This window comes from Colobus angolensis, unplaced genomic scaffold (genome assembly GCF_000951035.1).
Source record: "Colobus angolensis palliatus isolate OR3802 unplaced genomic scaffold, Cang.pa_1.0 Scaffold124, whole genome shotgun sequence".
NCBI classification, from domain to species: Eukaryota; Metazoa; Chordata; class Mammalia; order Primates; family Cercopithecidae; genus Colobus; species Colobus angolensis.
This window is the reverse complement of record NW_012113586.1, coordinates 3,013,679-3,029,997: the sequence shown is the minus strand read 5'-3', so window position 1 is coordinate 3,029,997 and position 16,319 is coordinate 3,013,679. Positions and strand designations below refer to the sequence as shown.

The following is a 16,319-nucleotide window of genomic DNA, read 5'->3' as shown; positions in this document are numbered from 1 at the left end:
CTCAATCTCCTGACCTCGTGATCCACCCGTCTCAGCCTCCCAAAGTGCTGGGATTACAGGCTTGAGCCACCGCGCCCGGCCAATATATTAATTTTCACACAGACACTATCATCATTTGGTGCAAACCAGTTCTTTATTGTATGATACTGCCCCAATCATTTGCTACAGGGCAGTTTATAACTTTGGACCTGGCACAATAAGTGGAGGTTGCACATTCAAGTTTTGAGACAACTCAAAATGCTCCCACACATTTTCATGTGCCTCTAGGGTGGGGCATTCCACTTGAGAATCATTAATATTATGGAATTCTGTACAACTGTAAAAAAAAAAAAAAAAAAAAGGAGAAAGCTGTGAACTGATACAGAAAGACCACCAACTTGCTATGTTTTGTTTAAGAAAGGAGGACAGTGAGAATATATATTTGGATTGCCTATATTTGCATAAAACATTCTGTAGTAATACGTAAGAAAGGAATGAAAGTGATTTTCTTTGGGGCCTGGTGAGGTGAATGGAGATGAGAATGGGTGAAATATATTTACTGGATTTTAAAAATACTGTTTTAATTTTTAGCACATGGATTTATTACCTATTTAAATTTTTAATGCAATTTTAGATATAAATAAGCTATTGTGTCAGATATAATAATTTCTAAGAGATCTATTTAAAATTTACATATTCATTAAACAACTGTTTTGATCTTTTCCCAATCCTTTCTCCTTTTACTTTTCCTTTTCATTCAGTGGAGTAGGGCGAAACTGGGGCTGGGCATCTGCAGGTAGCAGCATTCTGGCTGAATTTGGTACACTACATATGGAGTTCATGCACCTCAGCTACTTGACAGGGGACCTGATTTACTACAAAAAGGTTTGTTTTCTTGCCTTCTTTTCTTTGTTTGTTATAAAGAGTCCTTCAAGATTGGCCCAAAGATTTGATTAATGCTTAAAATGTTTGCCTTTCTAGATATATGTTTATTAGGGCTTTAGCCTTTATTTTTTCTTTTGAAGTTACTCAAAGAAATGTCCTTTCTATTTAGGACATATTTAAAATATTTATTGTTATTTGAGAAGTTATAACCACTATTACACTTTTTTAAAAGTTTCATTGCTATTTTTATGCAGCATTGTGCTGCAGTACCTAGCTAGCCTGGTAAGACAAGAAAGACAAAATATGTTTTGTCTTTGTCCAGATGTTTAAGAACTGAAAAGGAAGAAAGAAAATAGTAGTTATTCACAGATTACGTGATTATTGACCTATTACTAGCAATAAGAGTTTAATATGTTTTTTAAATAGATGATCAATATGGATGTTAAAAATCAGTAGTATTTCTCTACACCAGCTACAAAAGGCAAGAAAATGTCATTTTGCAAAAAAATACCTTATGTAATAGAACAAGAGTATATATGTTTCCTACAAATAAATCTAACAAAAGATAAATCTAACAAATTTTTACTCAGCCATGAAAAAGAATGAAATCCTTTCCTTTGCAGGAATATGGATGGAACTGCTGGGGGACGTTATGTTAAGTGAAATAAGCCAAGCATAGAAACACACATATTATATGTTTCATTCATATGTGGGAGCTAAAAGAAATTGATGTCATGGAGGTAGAGAATAGAATGGTGGTTATCAGAGGCTTGGAAGGGTAGTGAGGAGAGAAGGATAAAAAGGGGTTTTTTAGTGGGTACAAAAGTGCAGTTACACAGAATGAATAAGATCTAATGTTTGATAGCACAATAGAGTGACTCTAACAATGATTTGTTTTATATTTCAAAATAGCTAGAAGAGAAGATGTAGAATGTTTCCAACAGAAGAAATGATAAATGTTTGGAGTAATGGGCATTTCAGTTACTCAGATTTTATCATTACACATTATATGCTAGTATCAAAATATGTACAACTCTTTCATATCCATAAAAATTAAAAATTAAAATTTAAAAATACAAAACTTTATTAAATGACATTGAAGAGGATATAAATAAATGGAGGGATATCATTTATGTATAGGTAAACAATATCATAAAAATTTCAGTCATCTCCAAATTTGTAGCATAAATTCAGTGCCAGTGAAATCTCTAATGGCCGTTTTCCTCCCAGTGGAGCTTGAAAACACACTTCTAGAATTTATACAGTAAAGAAACATTCTAGACACTTGTGAGGAAAAACACACTGGCTGGATTTACATTGCCCAATTATCAACATTGACAATGTAGTATTTGTTAATAGGGACAAACAGACAGACGAACAGAATAGATAGCCCTTAAACAGACCTACATATATGTAGAAACTTGTTATAACAAGTGTTGCGCTGTGAATTATAATAGTTAATTCCAGGAACATTAAAGGCTTAACTTTAAAAAATAAAACACTGATATTTTGAGAATGAAAAATAGATGCCCTTGGGGTAAAAAGGATTTTTACAATGGGAAACAAAAAATATTACCTAGTAAAAATACCCTATAACCCAGCAATTCCATTATTTGGTATGTATATTTACATTATATACATAGAAGCATTGTTTGTATTGGCAATTTATATAGTAAAATACAAAACAGTAATGAAAATATGAATTATGTTTGTATCCATTAGTTAAAAGAATATGATACAATTTTTATAAAGTTCAAAACAAAGCTGAACATTATATTGTTTAGGGATTCAAAATAGTTTTGATAAATTGTTGAAGTAAAAATAACATACAGAGATGAATCTCTGAATTAAATGTTTTATTTGGAAGCACAGAATTCCAATTCAGGGCATACACACAGAGTAGGGTGGTTGGTCCTCAATCCATCCAGAAAACAAAGAGAAGGTTGGATGTTTTATTAGAGGAGAAATGTTATGTATCATTTTGAAAGGAAGTGTGTTGACAAGAGTAAAGCTTCTAGAAGCTGTCTGGCCCTGATTGGTGACAGCAGTAGGTGAAACTATAATGTTAGGGTTATAGCAGCTGAGCTTGTGGAAAACGTAATTTTTGGAGCTGGTATTATGTGCCACAGGTGATTTTCCACTGGGCCCTTTGACTCTGAATTAGTTGGGTGTGACAAGAATGACCCAATTCATATAATTTGCTTTCACAAAGTCAAGATAATGACAAATATGAAACTCAAGACTACAGATATATCTGGGATATAGGCAGTAGTATGTGAATGGGCAGTGGTAAACAGACCATCAAAGGTGTTTGTAGTGTTGTATTTCTTAAATTGAGATGTGAGTAGAGTTGAGATATATATGTATATTCCTTTCTGTTTATGAAATACTTCAACAGAGAAGAATTTTCAGGTAAATACAGCAAAATGGAACTAGATGACAGAATTTTCCCTGTCCTGACTAAATGAATAATAAAAAAAATTAAAGACAGTAAAAATTCATCAAAAACAATAAAAGAAGGAAAAAATGTAACTTCATGTCATATTTGATAACCAAAATAAAAAAACAAAAACAAGAAGATTTCTGATTTCTGGCATGAGACATAAGTCTGCTCCCTACCCTATCCTGAAACCTTTTTGGGAAAAGAGAGTCAACAAATTCCTAGTATTCCCTATCAGTCTTGCCAAGGTGACCAATGCCCAGAGCATCAAATATTTAATTGTCCACAGCTCCAGCGGAGTTCTCACCTCTCATCCTTCTTGAACACACAGGCTTCAAGTGATCAGATAGAAGTACTCTAGCACTCCAGATCTCAAATTGTATCGAGGAAGGGAGAAACACACACACACACACACACAGACACATACACACACACACACACACACACACACAGACACATGAAGAACTCAAGGAGAAATCAAAAAAGTTCAGGCCAGAACTGACCCTTTTAAATGGGAACAAGATAAAACAAAGCATGGCAATTGTGCAAACATACTGCTGGAAACAAAAGCGGAGTGGTATATAGCATGTAAAAGACTGATAATCCAGTTTCAAATTTTAAAAACAGTAAAAAAAAAAAGTTACCATGAGTAATTCATACTATAATAGAAATTAAATTTAACAGAACTCAAAACCAAAATAAAACAATAAAATGATACAAAAATATTGTGGAGCTAAAGAAACAATGGAGACGTAAAATGATGTATCCCCTAGCTAATAAAATGGGAAATAACAAAGAACTCATTGCACATAGTGAAAAACTGAATTACTTACATGGAATAAAAGCAAGAGATAGTCATAGACAAAACAAAGGAAAAGCAGAGATTAAAAAGATAATAAATTTGTAAAATAAACATAATTTAACATATGGTCCTTCTTGAAGTAGAAAACCTAAATCATAGGAATTAACCTAAAAGCAGCAAGAAGCAACACTGCTGGGCACAGTGGTTCACATCTGTAGTCCTAGCACTTTGGGAGGCCAAGGTGGGTGGATTGCTTGAGCTCAAGAGTTCGAGACAAGCCTGGGCAACGTGGTGAAACCACTTCTATACCAAAAATTAGCCCTGTGTGATGGTACGTGCCCGTACTCCTCAGCTACTCGGGAGGCTGAGGTGGGAGGATCACTCAAGCCTGGGAAGCGGAGGTTGCAATGAACTGAGATTGAGCCATTGCACTCCAGCCTGGGCAACAGAGCAAGACTCTGTCAAAAAAACAAAAAACAACAAAAAAACTGCGAATTCCATTTTTAACAAAATTAAGAGATACTTCATATCACCAAATAGGAAGAAAAGTAGGCATATAAGCAGTAAAGATCAGAGAGAGGTTTGATATAAACAGAAGAGAGGATATTTGGGGCTGCAGACTAAAAAATACAAAACCAGTAGAGCACAGTTCTCTGAATTAGGTGGTGTAACTTGACATACAGAACTCAAATTCTCATGAGCAGCAATAAGAACAGGATCACAGGCTGATGGGGAGTACTTCTTTGGACCTTACTAGACATAATGTGTTGAGAAGCTGGAAAAACAGAATTAAGTAAGGATTCTCACAGATAAGCTGTTTGCACCTGCAGACTTTGATGAGAGAAGGGAATGAATGACAGATTATTATGAGCAGTGCTGCATTTCCAATCTCAAGTGGCTGGGGAGAAGCAAAGTCTAAAAAAATGTATTTATATCTGGACTCTTACTTGGTGTTTTATGTCAAAACTTTCAGGAAAATAGTAATGAGTAATTTGTTAAAAAAGAACAGGTACAGAATTTATACAAAGATATTACCAGAAAAAAGGAAGGAAAATAGTGGCCACAAAATATGTAAAAAGAGCAACTGAAAATTCTGACCAAATATCACCATGAGAGAAAACATAATAAAGATTTCATCTCTGTAGAACAAGTATATAAACAGAGATACAAGTGCTCAGAGACAATAAGATCTGATGTCAGTAACAAAATATAAGAAAAAATAGTTATCAACAAAGTGAAGGCCAAAATGGAAGCAATACAAAGAAAGACAGTGTTCAAAATATAAGGAGCTTAGATGACAAAATTGAGAAAAACTAGTAAATGTGTGGAAATAAAAAGAGACAAGAGTTAGAAAGAAAATGACAGATAAGGAAGAAAGGCAGAAAGAATTGAATAGTATACAGTTTTTGGATGACAGAAGAGTTAATTTTCTCACCTTTTATAACATCATTCAGAACTATCTAAAAAGTAGTCTATGGAATTTTTCAGATTGAGATTGTTATACATAGTGTTGGTCTCAAACATGAAAGAACACAGGGAATATAGACAGCATCCTTGAGTCCATTCCTGAAACTACTTAAAGACAAAATCCAGCCAAATGAATGACAATGGGAAACCCTGTGGCAGAAGAATTAATATTGTACTCAAGTCCAGAAAAGTGAAGTATATATCAGGTCCTCTGAAAAAGAAGGGTTTTCCCAAGTCATTTATACCAGCCAGGTTATTCATCAAATGTAACGACAATATTCTCAAACAAATAAGAATACAAGGAACATAACACCTCCTCCCACCCCCAGAGGCTCCCTTAAAAGCACTTACAAAGTTCACCCAATCTAGAGTTGAACCAAAATAAATCCCTAGGAAAGGCTCCAGCTTCTTAATATATTTCACGATTTTTCTTTCCCCATTACCCTCAGGAAGATATTTTAAAATTTGGAATTTCAGGAACTTACAGATATCTATTGTGGGAACAATTTTTAAAGTTCAGCAGTTTGTTTTACTTCATTTACTTTTTGATCTGTTCAATTCAAATTAATACTTTTCAAAATACAATGGCATTTTATGATTCAATTCCTGTGAAGTTATTTCTGTTCTTATATTTGAATATATACGTGTTGACTGTGTCTGGAATGATGTTTATAACTGATGTTTCAGATGGTATTTCTAGGTAGTAGCATGTTGAGATTTAAAATGGTTTCTATCTGTGCTATTTCCTCTGTATTATTTTTATTGCTTGATTTTAAAATGACACATATCTTATAAAAATGGCTCATTTAAGAAATACAAGGCTTTGTTGACTCCCCCCCTGCCCCTCCAGCACACACACAAAGACAGGGAATAGGTATAGATTCTGAGTAAGGAAAAACACAAAGCCTACATTAATACCAAGCCTTGATGACACTTATTTTTATTAATTGCATTCTTAATTTTATTTTACTTAGGTTATGCACATTCGGAAACTGCTTCAGAAAATGGATCGTCCAAATGGTCTTTATCCAAATTATTTGAATCCCAGAACAGGGCGCTGGGGTCAGTGTAAGTATTCTAGTATACCTGAGGCTTTCTTAAAGAATTATTTGTCTGAAAACTCTTTGCTTGATGTAATACAAAGTACACTATGTGGAGTTAAAAACCCTCAGTGTCTAGCCTTGTGGTCTACTGGTGCTGTTCTTAGGCATATTTCTTATCTCTCTTAGCTTCAGTTTTCCCACTTGTGAAATGGAAATGTTAATAACATGTCTCCTAAGAGTATTTTATTTCCTGTATTGTTAAAATATAGTGTGGCAGTTTGAAGGTTGTACTTAAAATCTCTTATTAATAAATTACCTCTTCATGTAAATAAAAGCACCGATTAAGAGAGGGAGGTAGAGGAGGAGTATGGAAAGCAAATGAATATAGTAGATTACTAGAAGCGGGGCAGTTGTTCTTGGATAAGCCATGTCTATTCATTCATTTTAGAAGAAGGCATTCTGGCCTTCATTATTTACCACTCTCTGTGCTAAGTTCTTAGAAGAGATTGAGATGGAGAAAGAACATAGAGTTTGGCCTGAATTCACAGGCTAGCAGGATAGGCCGACACATAAATGTTATTGTATAGGAAGGTACCAATTGTTACATGAAACTGGGAAAAATGATTCCCTCTGCCTGAGGGGAAAGTATTTTGTTTAGGGAGAGGGTAATTTTTCTTATTAGAGCTCATTTATTTGTGAAGAAATTGATTTTTAAAAGTAACAACTAATAAATATTTATGTGGAAATGTGGAACTTACAGAATTTTAGTAATTGTAGGTTTATCAATGCTATTCTTTTTTAAAGGTTAGGAAAACAAGAACAAATAATAGAGACTGCAACTTTGCCACTAATAAAACATGATTCAGTTATTTTTGAGACTAATAAAATCGTAAGTAGTAAATAAGAGACAAAAGTAACGATCGTTTAATTTTAGTATTGAAAGCACTGCTGATTCTGCCAGTAAGAAAATATGCTGGTGTGAGTACCCAGAATAGGAAAACATTTGCCCTGAAATTGTCTTTTTGTACCTTTCCAGGAAATTGTCTTTTATTTTATGAAAGGAAAGCAGATAGGTCAATATAATTATGTCTTTCATGAATCTGGAAATAGATCTCGATCTTTTTTGACTCTTTTTATACTTACTTTTCCTGTTTCCTGAAATTATTTACATATGACTCATTTTTCTCTTTATTTTGAAGAAGATAAAAGCACTAATGCCTAGAATGAGTGGGAATGATATTTTTTGGAAAAACAAAACCCTGAGAGCTGCATTTCTAAAATGTAAAACCATAGTTTTCTTATTTCAGATAAGAGTGACTGAATTGGATGTCTAATTAGTAATTTCGATGAATTCTGTTATCAGTCTTTACCCCTGTGAGTTGTATTGAGATTTGAGAATATTATGATAATACGATGATATATATGAAAAATTATGTTCAGTTCCTGTCTTAGACTTTATGCCAGTGTATATTCTATATGGTATTACTATTTAAATGTAAAAGATGAAATCATAAAAGTACTAAAAGCAGGGTTGAATATATAATCAGGAAAGCCTTTTCTAAGCATGTCATGTAAAACAGAAACTACAAAAAAGATGTCAATTTTTCCTGTATATTATTGTTAACCTCTGTATTAGTATGTTCTCATGCTGCTGTAAAGTACTGCCTGAGACTGGGTAATTTATAAAGGATAGAGGTTTAATTGACTCACAGTTCCACAGGGCTGGGGAAGCCTCAGGAAACTTACAATTATGGCAGAAAGGGAAGCAAACACATCCCTCTTCACATGGTGGCAGGAAGGAGAAGTGCCAAGCAAAGCAGGGAAAAGCCCCTTATCAAACCGTCAGATCTTGGGAGAACTCACTCACTATCAAGAGAACAGCATGGGGGTAACATCTTCCTGTACCCAGTCTCCAGAGTGTGTACATTTGTATGCTTTTTGAACCACCAACTCATTTCTAGCAGTTTATTCCAAATAAATTTTCAGAGCTATATATTAAAGTTTATTTACAACAGTCTTGGGGTTGTTTATAATAGGGATAATTTGGAAACAATCTGAAGCAGTCCTGTCTAACAGAACTTTCTGTAATGAGGAAAAGATTCTATTATCTGTGTTATCCAGTACAGTAGTCACTAGCCACATGTGACTGTTGAGCACTTGAAATGTTGCTAGTATGATTGTGGAATTACATATTAAATTTTACTTTAATTAACTTACATTTAATTAGCTACTTGTAGCTTGTGCTTTTACATTGGACAGGGCAGTTTTTAAATGTCTTGTAATAGGGATTTGGTTAAATACATTTTGGCCTGTCCAGATACAGTATACTATGCAGCCATTAAAAGTTATATTTTAGAATACCTGACATAGATAAATATGACATATCTAGAAAGATATTTAGAAAAGGAGAGGAAACACTGTAACAATAGAAATCAAAGTGTTTTATGTGGTTTTCTCTGAATTATTGTTTTTATTTTCTCCTTTTCATTTACTGTTACATCCAAATTTGATTATGAACATCTATTACTTTTGATGTTAGCTTAAAAACATTTTTAAATAAAAAGAGAATCCCATTTTCCATGCCAGTATAAGGATACTTAAAAAAGTAGATCCCAGTTTGAGAATTGCCAGCCTTGAAATGATCAAAAGTAGAGCATTGATGACATGGAGGCAGGAGAACTGCTTGAACCCGGGAGGCGGAGGTTGCAGTGAGCTAAGATTGTGCCACTGCACTCCAGCCTGGGTGACAGAGCGAGACCCTCTCTCAAAAAACAAAACCAAAACCAAAAAACAGAACTCTTTCTCTTCAGCATTGTGTTGAGAAAACTGGATAGCCCCGTGAAAAATAATGAAGTTGAACCCTTAGTGTATATTATCTACAAAAATTAACTCAAAACAGATCAAAGACTCTAAATTTGAGAACCAAAACTATAAAACTCTTAGAAGAAAACATAGGGGCAAATCTTCATGACCTTTGATTTGACACTGGATTCTTCAGTATGACACCAAAGGCACAGGTAACAGTATAAAAATAAAAGATAAATTGGATTTGATTAAAATTGAAAATTTTTTGTGCATCAAAGGATACTGTCTTTGAGAAAGAAAGACAGCCCACAGAATGAGAGAAAATATTTGCAAATCACATGTCTTACAAGGGTATATACACAGAATATGTAAAGAACTCCTACAACTCAGCAACAGAAAGCAAACTACCTACAACTCAACAACAGAAGGCGAACTACCAAATTAAATAATGGGTGAGGACTTGAATAGTCATTTCTGCAAGGAAGATAAGCAAATGGAAAATAAGTACACAGAAAAGATGATTAACATTAAAATGCAAATCAAAACTCAATGAGATACCACTTCACAGCTACTAGGAAGACTGTAATCAAAAGGATGAAAAATAAGCATTGGCAAGGATGTGGAGAAATTGGAACCCTTGTACACTGCTAGTAGGAATGTAAAATGGTGTAGCTACTGTAAAAACCTAGCAGTTCCTTAAAAAGTTAAACATATAATTACCATATGACCCAGCACTTCATCTCCTCTGTATATACCCAGAAGATTTGAAAACAGAGACTCAAACAGATACTTGTATCCCAGTGTTCATTACAACATTATTTATGATATCCAAAAGGAGGAAGTAACTCACATGTCCAACAGACGAATGGGTAAACAATATTTGAGTATAAACATACCATGGACTATCCATAAAAAAGAATAAAGTTCTGATACATGCTATAATATAAACGAACCTTGAAAACATTATGCTAATCAAAAAAAGTCAGTCACGAAAGAACAAACATTGTATGATTTCACTTACATCAAATATCTAGAGTTGTCAAATTCATAGAGACGTAAAGTAGATTAGAGTTGACTGGAAGCTTTAGATGAGAAGAAAGTGGAGAGGAGAATGGAGAGTTATTGCTAGAGTTTCTCTTTGCAGTGATGAAAAGTTTTGGAAATAGGTGGTGGTGATGGTTTTACAACACTGTGAATATAATTAATGCTACTGAATGGTACACTTTCAAAATAGGTAAAATGGCAACTTTTGTGTTATATACATTTCATCACAATGAAATTTACAACAAAAAAGATAACTTTTATTCCTCTGTGTTTTCCTCACAAAATAAATTCAAATTACTTTATAATATATTCACTCTCAGCAGTTTTTAATTTCAATGTTATAGAAAGAGCCATTCACTGCTTATTTTGGCAGAAGATCTTTAAAATCCTAGTGAGTTGCCCTGATATCCTTTTAACAGCTGTAGTCCTTACAAAATTGTCCAATTTGTTCCTTTTAATGTTTTTGTATATTTTATATCAGCTTCTGAAAAGTATATCAAATTTTATTATCTTTGAGCAGTATACATCTGTCATATTTATAAATAGTCTGCAAAACAAACATTTAATTGAACTGAAATTTAACAATTCAGCTTTGGCTAACTGTATTATAATTAGAGTAACGATAATGTCTGTGACTTGCACATAGCAATCACAGAGAATAATTACTGGTAATTATGTTCAGGAAAAGTACTTGGCAACAGATATAAAAGAATATAGTAAGAAACCTAGATTTACAGGCAAATTACTAGTTTTTTTTTCTTTTCTAAAACTTTATATTTTTACTATTCTAAGCACAATACTTAACCTATGTCATTTAATGATTAAAGTGAAGAAAATATAGGAAATCAGTCATTACGGATTCATTGTTTTATATTACTAAATTTATAATTGTGGAAAAAACAAGAATGAACATGTTATTTTGAGTTAGAAAATGAATTCTGATTGTCTTGCTTAATAATTTAGATAATTTATTTAGCTTCTCTATGCATCTTTATCTGTTCTAATTGTACTTGTTTAATAGAAAATTCATATGGGTCGTATTTATGAGAAAATATATTTGAAAATGCTTCAAATTAGTTTTTACTCTAGAATTTCCCATAAGAAGACTTCAAGAAATAGCTTCTGTTAGAAACCTGCCATTAACTGTATAACATGTTGAAATAAATCATGTGAATCATTGCTATTTAGGAGTGTTTTATAATATATTATCAATTTCTGAATATCAAAAGGACCTTAGAGTGACATGGTTTATCAAATTTGACGTGTAGGCATATACTCTACGGGAAAAAGAAGTAGCTTCAAGTTCCTTAGTGGTATCCTTTTGCTTTAATGTAATTTCAGATGGCCTGTAAAGCAAGATGGACAGAATTCTCACTTGAGAAGGTTTTTTTTTGTTTGTATATTTTGTTTTTATTGAAGATAATTGACAAGAAAATGTAATATTCTCTGTACTGTTCAATAATAAGGTTAATTTTGTTTTAATATGATTTGTTATAACATTTCCAATTCACATTCTTCCTTTTGCACTCAGTGAATATATACTCTCTTAAAAGTTAAACAAGGCGTAAACCATAAGGTGTCATATTCAGACACTGACAAGAAACCAGACCAGGTTTTGAGAAAACTAATGAGAGAACAAGATTACTTTTATTCTATTAAAACTGTCTATAAAACACATTGTAATAAATAGGCTAAATTAAGAAAAGGAAAGGCTTAAAGCAGAAGGACATACTAGAAAGCCAATATAATACGGATCTGGATCTAGGATAGCTGTCTGTGGGAGTGGTAGTCATTGTAGATTTTATCTTTTCCTTTGTATCCTACATTCATTCTTCACTAAGTCTTGTCAGTTCTATTTCTAAAATATTCTTTTCCCCATTTTAATTGTACCTTTTTCCATTTGGAATACCTTCCGCCTTCTCTATGTCCTCTTATCAATAAATTCCTACCTATTCAATTAAAACAGAAAAGGAAACTTCTAAGTTAAATAAGCTCTTTAAATATAGTATTCTCTCTTGCAACCACCTGTTAGGGAAAAGGAAAAATATTGGGGTATATATATAAATACCCATTAAAAGATTAATATCAATTTTATGTGTGATAGTATTATAGGAATATATTTTCTCTACAGGATGTTTGCATTCATTAATTTCACTGATACTAAATATCAACCACTGTTCCAGATGCTGGGTATATAGATGAGAACAAGTAGATAGTGTCCCTAATACCCTTGGAGAACTTACATTCTACTGAAGAGATACGAAATAAACAAATAGATGATGTGATGTAATATAATAATAAGAATTTCTTTTTTCTTAAAGCACTTTTAGGACAGTACATTCTTTTGCTTTTCTCATAGCCTTACTTAGCTTCATGCTTCACTCAGTCTTTTTACTATTACTAGTCTTCTCCTTTACTCCTAGCCTCTTAGTGTTAGAATGCCCTAGAGCAAGCTTGCCCAGCCTGGGTCCCTGGATGACTTTGAATGCAGCCCAACATGAATTGATAAACTTTCTTAAAACATGAGTTTTTTTTTGTTTTTTTTTTGCAATTTTTATAAAGCTCATCAGCTGTCGTTAGTGTTAGTGTATATTATGTGTGGCCTAAGACAGTGCTTCCAGTGTAACCCAGGAAGGTCAAAAGATTGGTGGACAACCCTGCTGTAGAGGTCAGTCCTCCATTCTCTCTTCTCTCCAGTGTCATAGTTTTAAATACCATTTACATGCTGGCATCTCTCAAATCTAGAACTCCAGTCCTCGCCTTGTCCTTGACCTCTGTATTCATATATCCAATTACCTACTTGACATCTTTACTTAAATATCTTATAGATACCTGAAACTTAATATATCTGTAAGTGAGCTCTTCATAATAATTCTATCCACCTCAAAACCTGTTTTTCCTCCAGTCTTTCCCATTTCAGTTAATGGCAGGTCTATTCTTGCTTATGTCATAAATCTTGTTGTCACCCTTTACTTCTTTATCTCACACCCCACTCCAGTTTCTCAGCAAATTCTGTTCTGTCCGCCTTTGAAATATGACTAGATTCAACTGCCACTACCCTGAGCCAAGGCACCATCTCTTGCCTGGATTGTTATAATAGCATCCTAATTGGCCTTTCCGTTTCTGCCTCTGCTCCTTTCAGTCTATTCTTAATACAGGAGCCAGTATTTTTTTTACAAAGTAAGTCACATTATGCCATTTTGTGCAACTCTTCATTACTTTTCATGTCAGAGTAAAAGCCAAAGTCCTTTTGGGGCCCCGTGATCTGGCTCTTATTATCTCTTTTCCTTGATTTATTCTTCTCAAACTACATTGGCCTTCTGTCACTTGAATCCACTAGGCACTTCTCCACCACAAAGCTGTTGCAGCCACTACTCCCTTTGCTTGGAATGATTTTCCCAGAGATATTCACATAGCTCAATCCCTCACTTTCTTCAGGTTTTTTTTACTCAAAAGTTACCTTTTCAATGAAGTCTTTCCTGGTCACCTTACCTGATAAGCGGAAGTACAGAAAATTGAAAAGTATGTTTTATAGATTCCTTCCACTGAGTGGTCCATATTTTCTCTGTGAATTAGAAGGCATTTAACTGCTGATAGCAGGGAAGAAAGTAGAGCAGTAGGGGACTTATGACAAAGAACAAATATCTTCTTCAGGAAGTAGGAAAGAACACTAATTAAGGAGTTATAGAAAAGTTGACAGGCAGTGTTGAGGCTGGTGTTGATGGTGAAAATGATAAATTTGGAGATAATAGTAAAACAGACTGACAGCTGGGCTAATCCACAGTTGATGTTTACCTGATTGGGTACAATAGGAGAACAATGGAGTAAGGTTCTTGAATGGTTAGACAAGACGAATTAGCTGTTGCTTCCTTTCCTATTCAACCTGACTGCATAGGATCCAAACTTATTTGAGAATATATGTATGTATACTTTTCTCTTTCTCTTTTATCTAACAAATCCCAAAACTTGTATCAACCCAGCCACCTACTTTTCCCACTTATATACAGAGTCAACTAAACATTGCTGGTGAAAATAACAGTACAGGTTAAAGTTATTGTAAACTTACAATTTCCAGTTTTATGTAGATCACTAGTATTCCATGAGTTTTTTTTTTTTTTTTACTTTGATCAATTTACTTTCCTATTCTTTACTCTCCTTAAGTCTTCTATGTAACCCTTCTATCCATCTCCAACTCTTCTTTTGACCATTTCTTTATTCTCAATTTCCTAGGCAATTTTAGTTTAGATATATCTTTAGTAAAAATAGTATTTATATAGGCTTTACACATTTCAGTTTGAGAGTCTCAGTGTTTGAAAAACAGAGGCAAAACAACTAAATTTGTGGAGGTTACTGATAGCTTTGGACTAATTCCAAATATCCTTTGGTTTTGTTTGTTTACTTTTGAAAAACTACTTTATTAAGGTATAATTTACATATAAACTGTACATATTTAAAATGTACAACTTGGTGTTTTATAATATGTGTACACCTGTGGAAATCATGATCACAGTCAAAATAGTGAACATATCTATCACCCCTTTCCTCATACCCTTTCGTATTCCTTCTCTCCACCTTCTCCCTTCCCCCTCCCCCAAAACAACCACTGATCTGCTTTCTGTCATTAAAGATTGGGTTACCGTTTCTAGAATCTTATATAAATGGCATCCTTTGTATTTACTCTTTATGTGACTTCTTTCAGCGTAATTATTTTGAGATTGATCCATGTTGTGTATATCAGTAGTTCTGAGTGGAATTCCACTATATGGAATACCACAGTTTGTTTATCCATTCTCCTGTTGATGGACATTTAGGTTATTTCCGGTTTGGGGCTATTACAAATAAAGCTGCTATGAATACTGACTTACACATCTTCATATATTCTCATTTCTCTTGGGTGAATACTTAGGAATAGGCTGCTTTTATCAAATAGCAGATATGTATGTTTAACTTTTTAAGGAACTACCAAGTTGTTTTCCAGAGTACATATACCATGTTACATTGCTATCAGTAGTGTTTCTCCATATACCTGCCAACACTTGATATGGTCAGTCTTTTAATTTTAGCCATTTTATTTCATTTTATTTTCTTTTTTTTAAATTATACTTCAAGTTCTGGGGTACATGCACGGAACGTGCAGGTTTGTTACACAGGTATACATGTGCCATGGTGGTTTGCTGCACCCATCAACTCATCATCTACATTAGGTATTTTTCCTAATGCTATTCCTCCCCTAGCTCCCCACCCCCAACAGGCCCCGGTGTGTGATGTTCCCCTCCCTGTGTCCATGTGTTGTCATTGTTCAACTCCCACTTAGGAGTTGATGTTCTGTGTTTTGTTTTATGTTCCTGTGATAGTTTGCTGAGAATGATGGTTTTCAGCTTCATCCATATCCCTGCAAAGGACATGAACTCATCCTTTTTTTTGTTTGGCTGCATAGTATTCCATGGTGTGTATGTGCCACATTTTCCTTATCCAGTCTATCATTGATGGGCATTTGGATTGGTTCCAAGTCTTTGCCATTGTGAACAGTGCTGCAATAAACATATGTGTACATGTGTCTTTATAGTACAATGATTTATAATCCTTTGGTTATATACCTAGTAATGGTATTGCTGGGTCAAATGGTATTTCTGGTTCTAGATCCTTGAGGAATTGCCACACTCTCTTCCCCAGTGGTTGAACTAATTTATACTTCCACCAATAATGTAAAAGCATTCCTGTGTTTCCACAACTTCTCCAGCATTTGTTGTTTCCTGACTTTTTAATGATCATCATTCTAACTGGTGTGAGATGGTATGTCCTCGTGGTTTTGATTTGCATTTCTCTAATGACCAGTAATGATGAGTTTTTTCAT

General features: G+C 33.9%; 1 protein-coding gene across 2 annotated transcripts in view; it reads left to right on the top strand.

The window, feature by feature from the left end:
• The window catches only part of MAN1A2 (mannosidase, alpha, class 1A, member 2), a 175,351-nt gene that overhangs the window by 91,792 nt on the left and 67,240 nt on the right, over positions 1–16,319 (top strand). For both annotated transcript variants that reach the window (XM_011933067.1, XM_011933066.1), the window contains exons 7-8: positions 741–864; positions 6,548–6,641. In XM_011933067.1, coding sequence (XP_011788457.1) covers positions 741–864; positions 6,548–6,641 — 218 coding nt within the window. The remainder of the gene's footprint in view (positions 1–740; positions 865–6,547; positions 6,642–16,319) is intronic.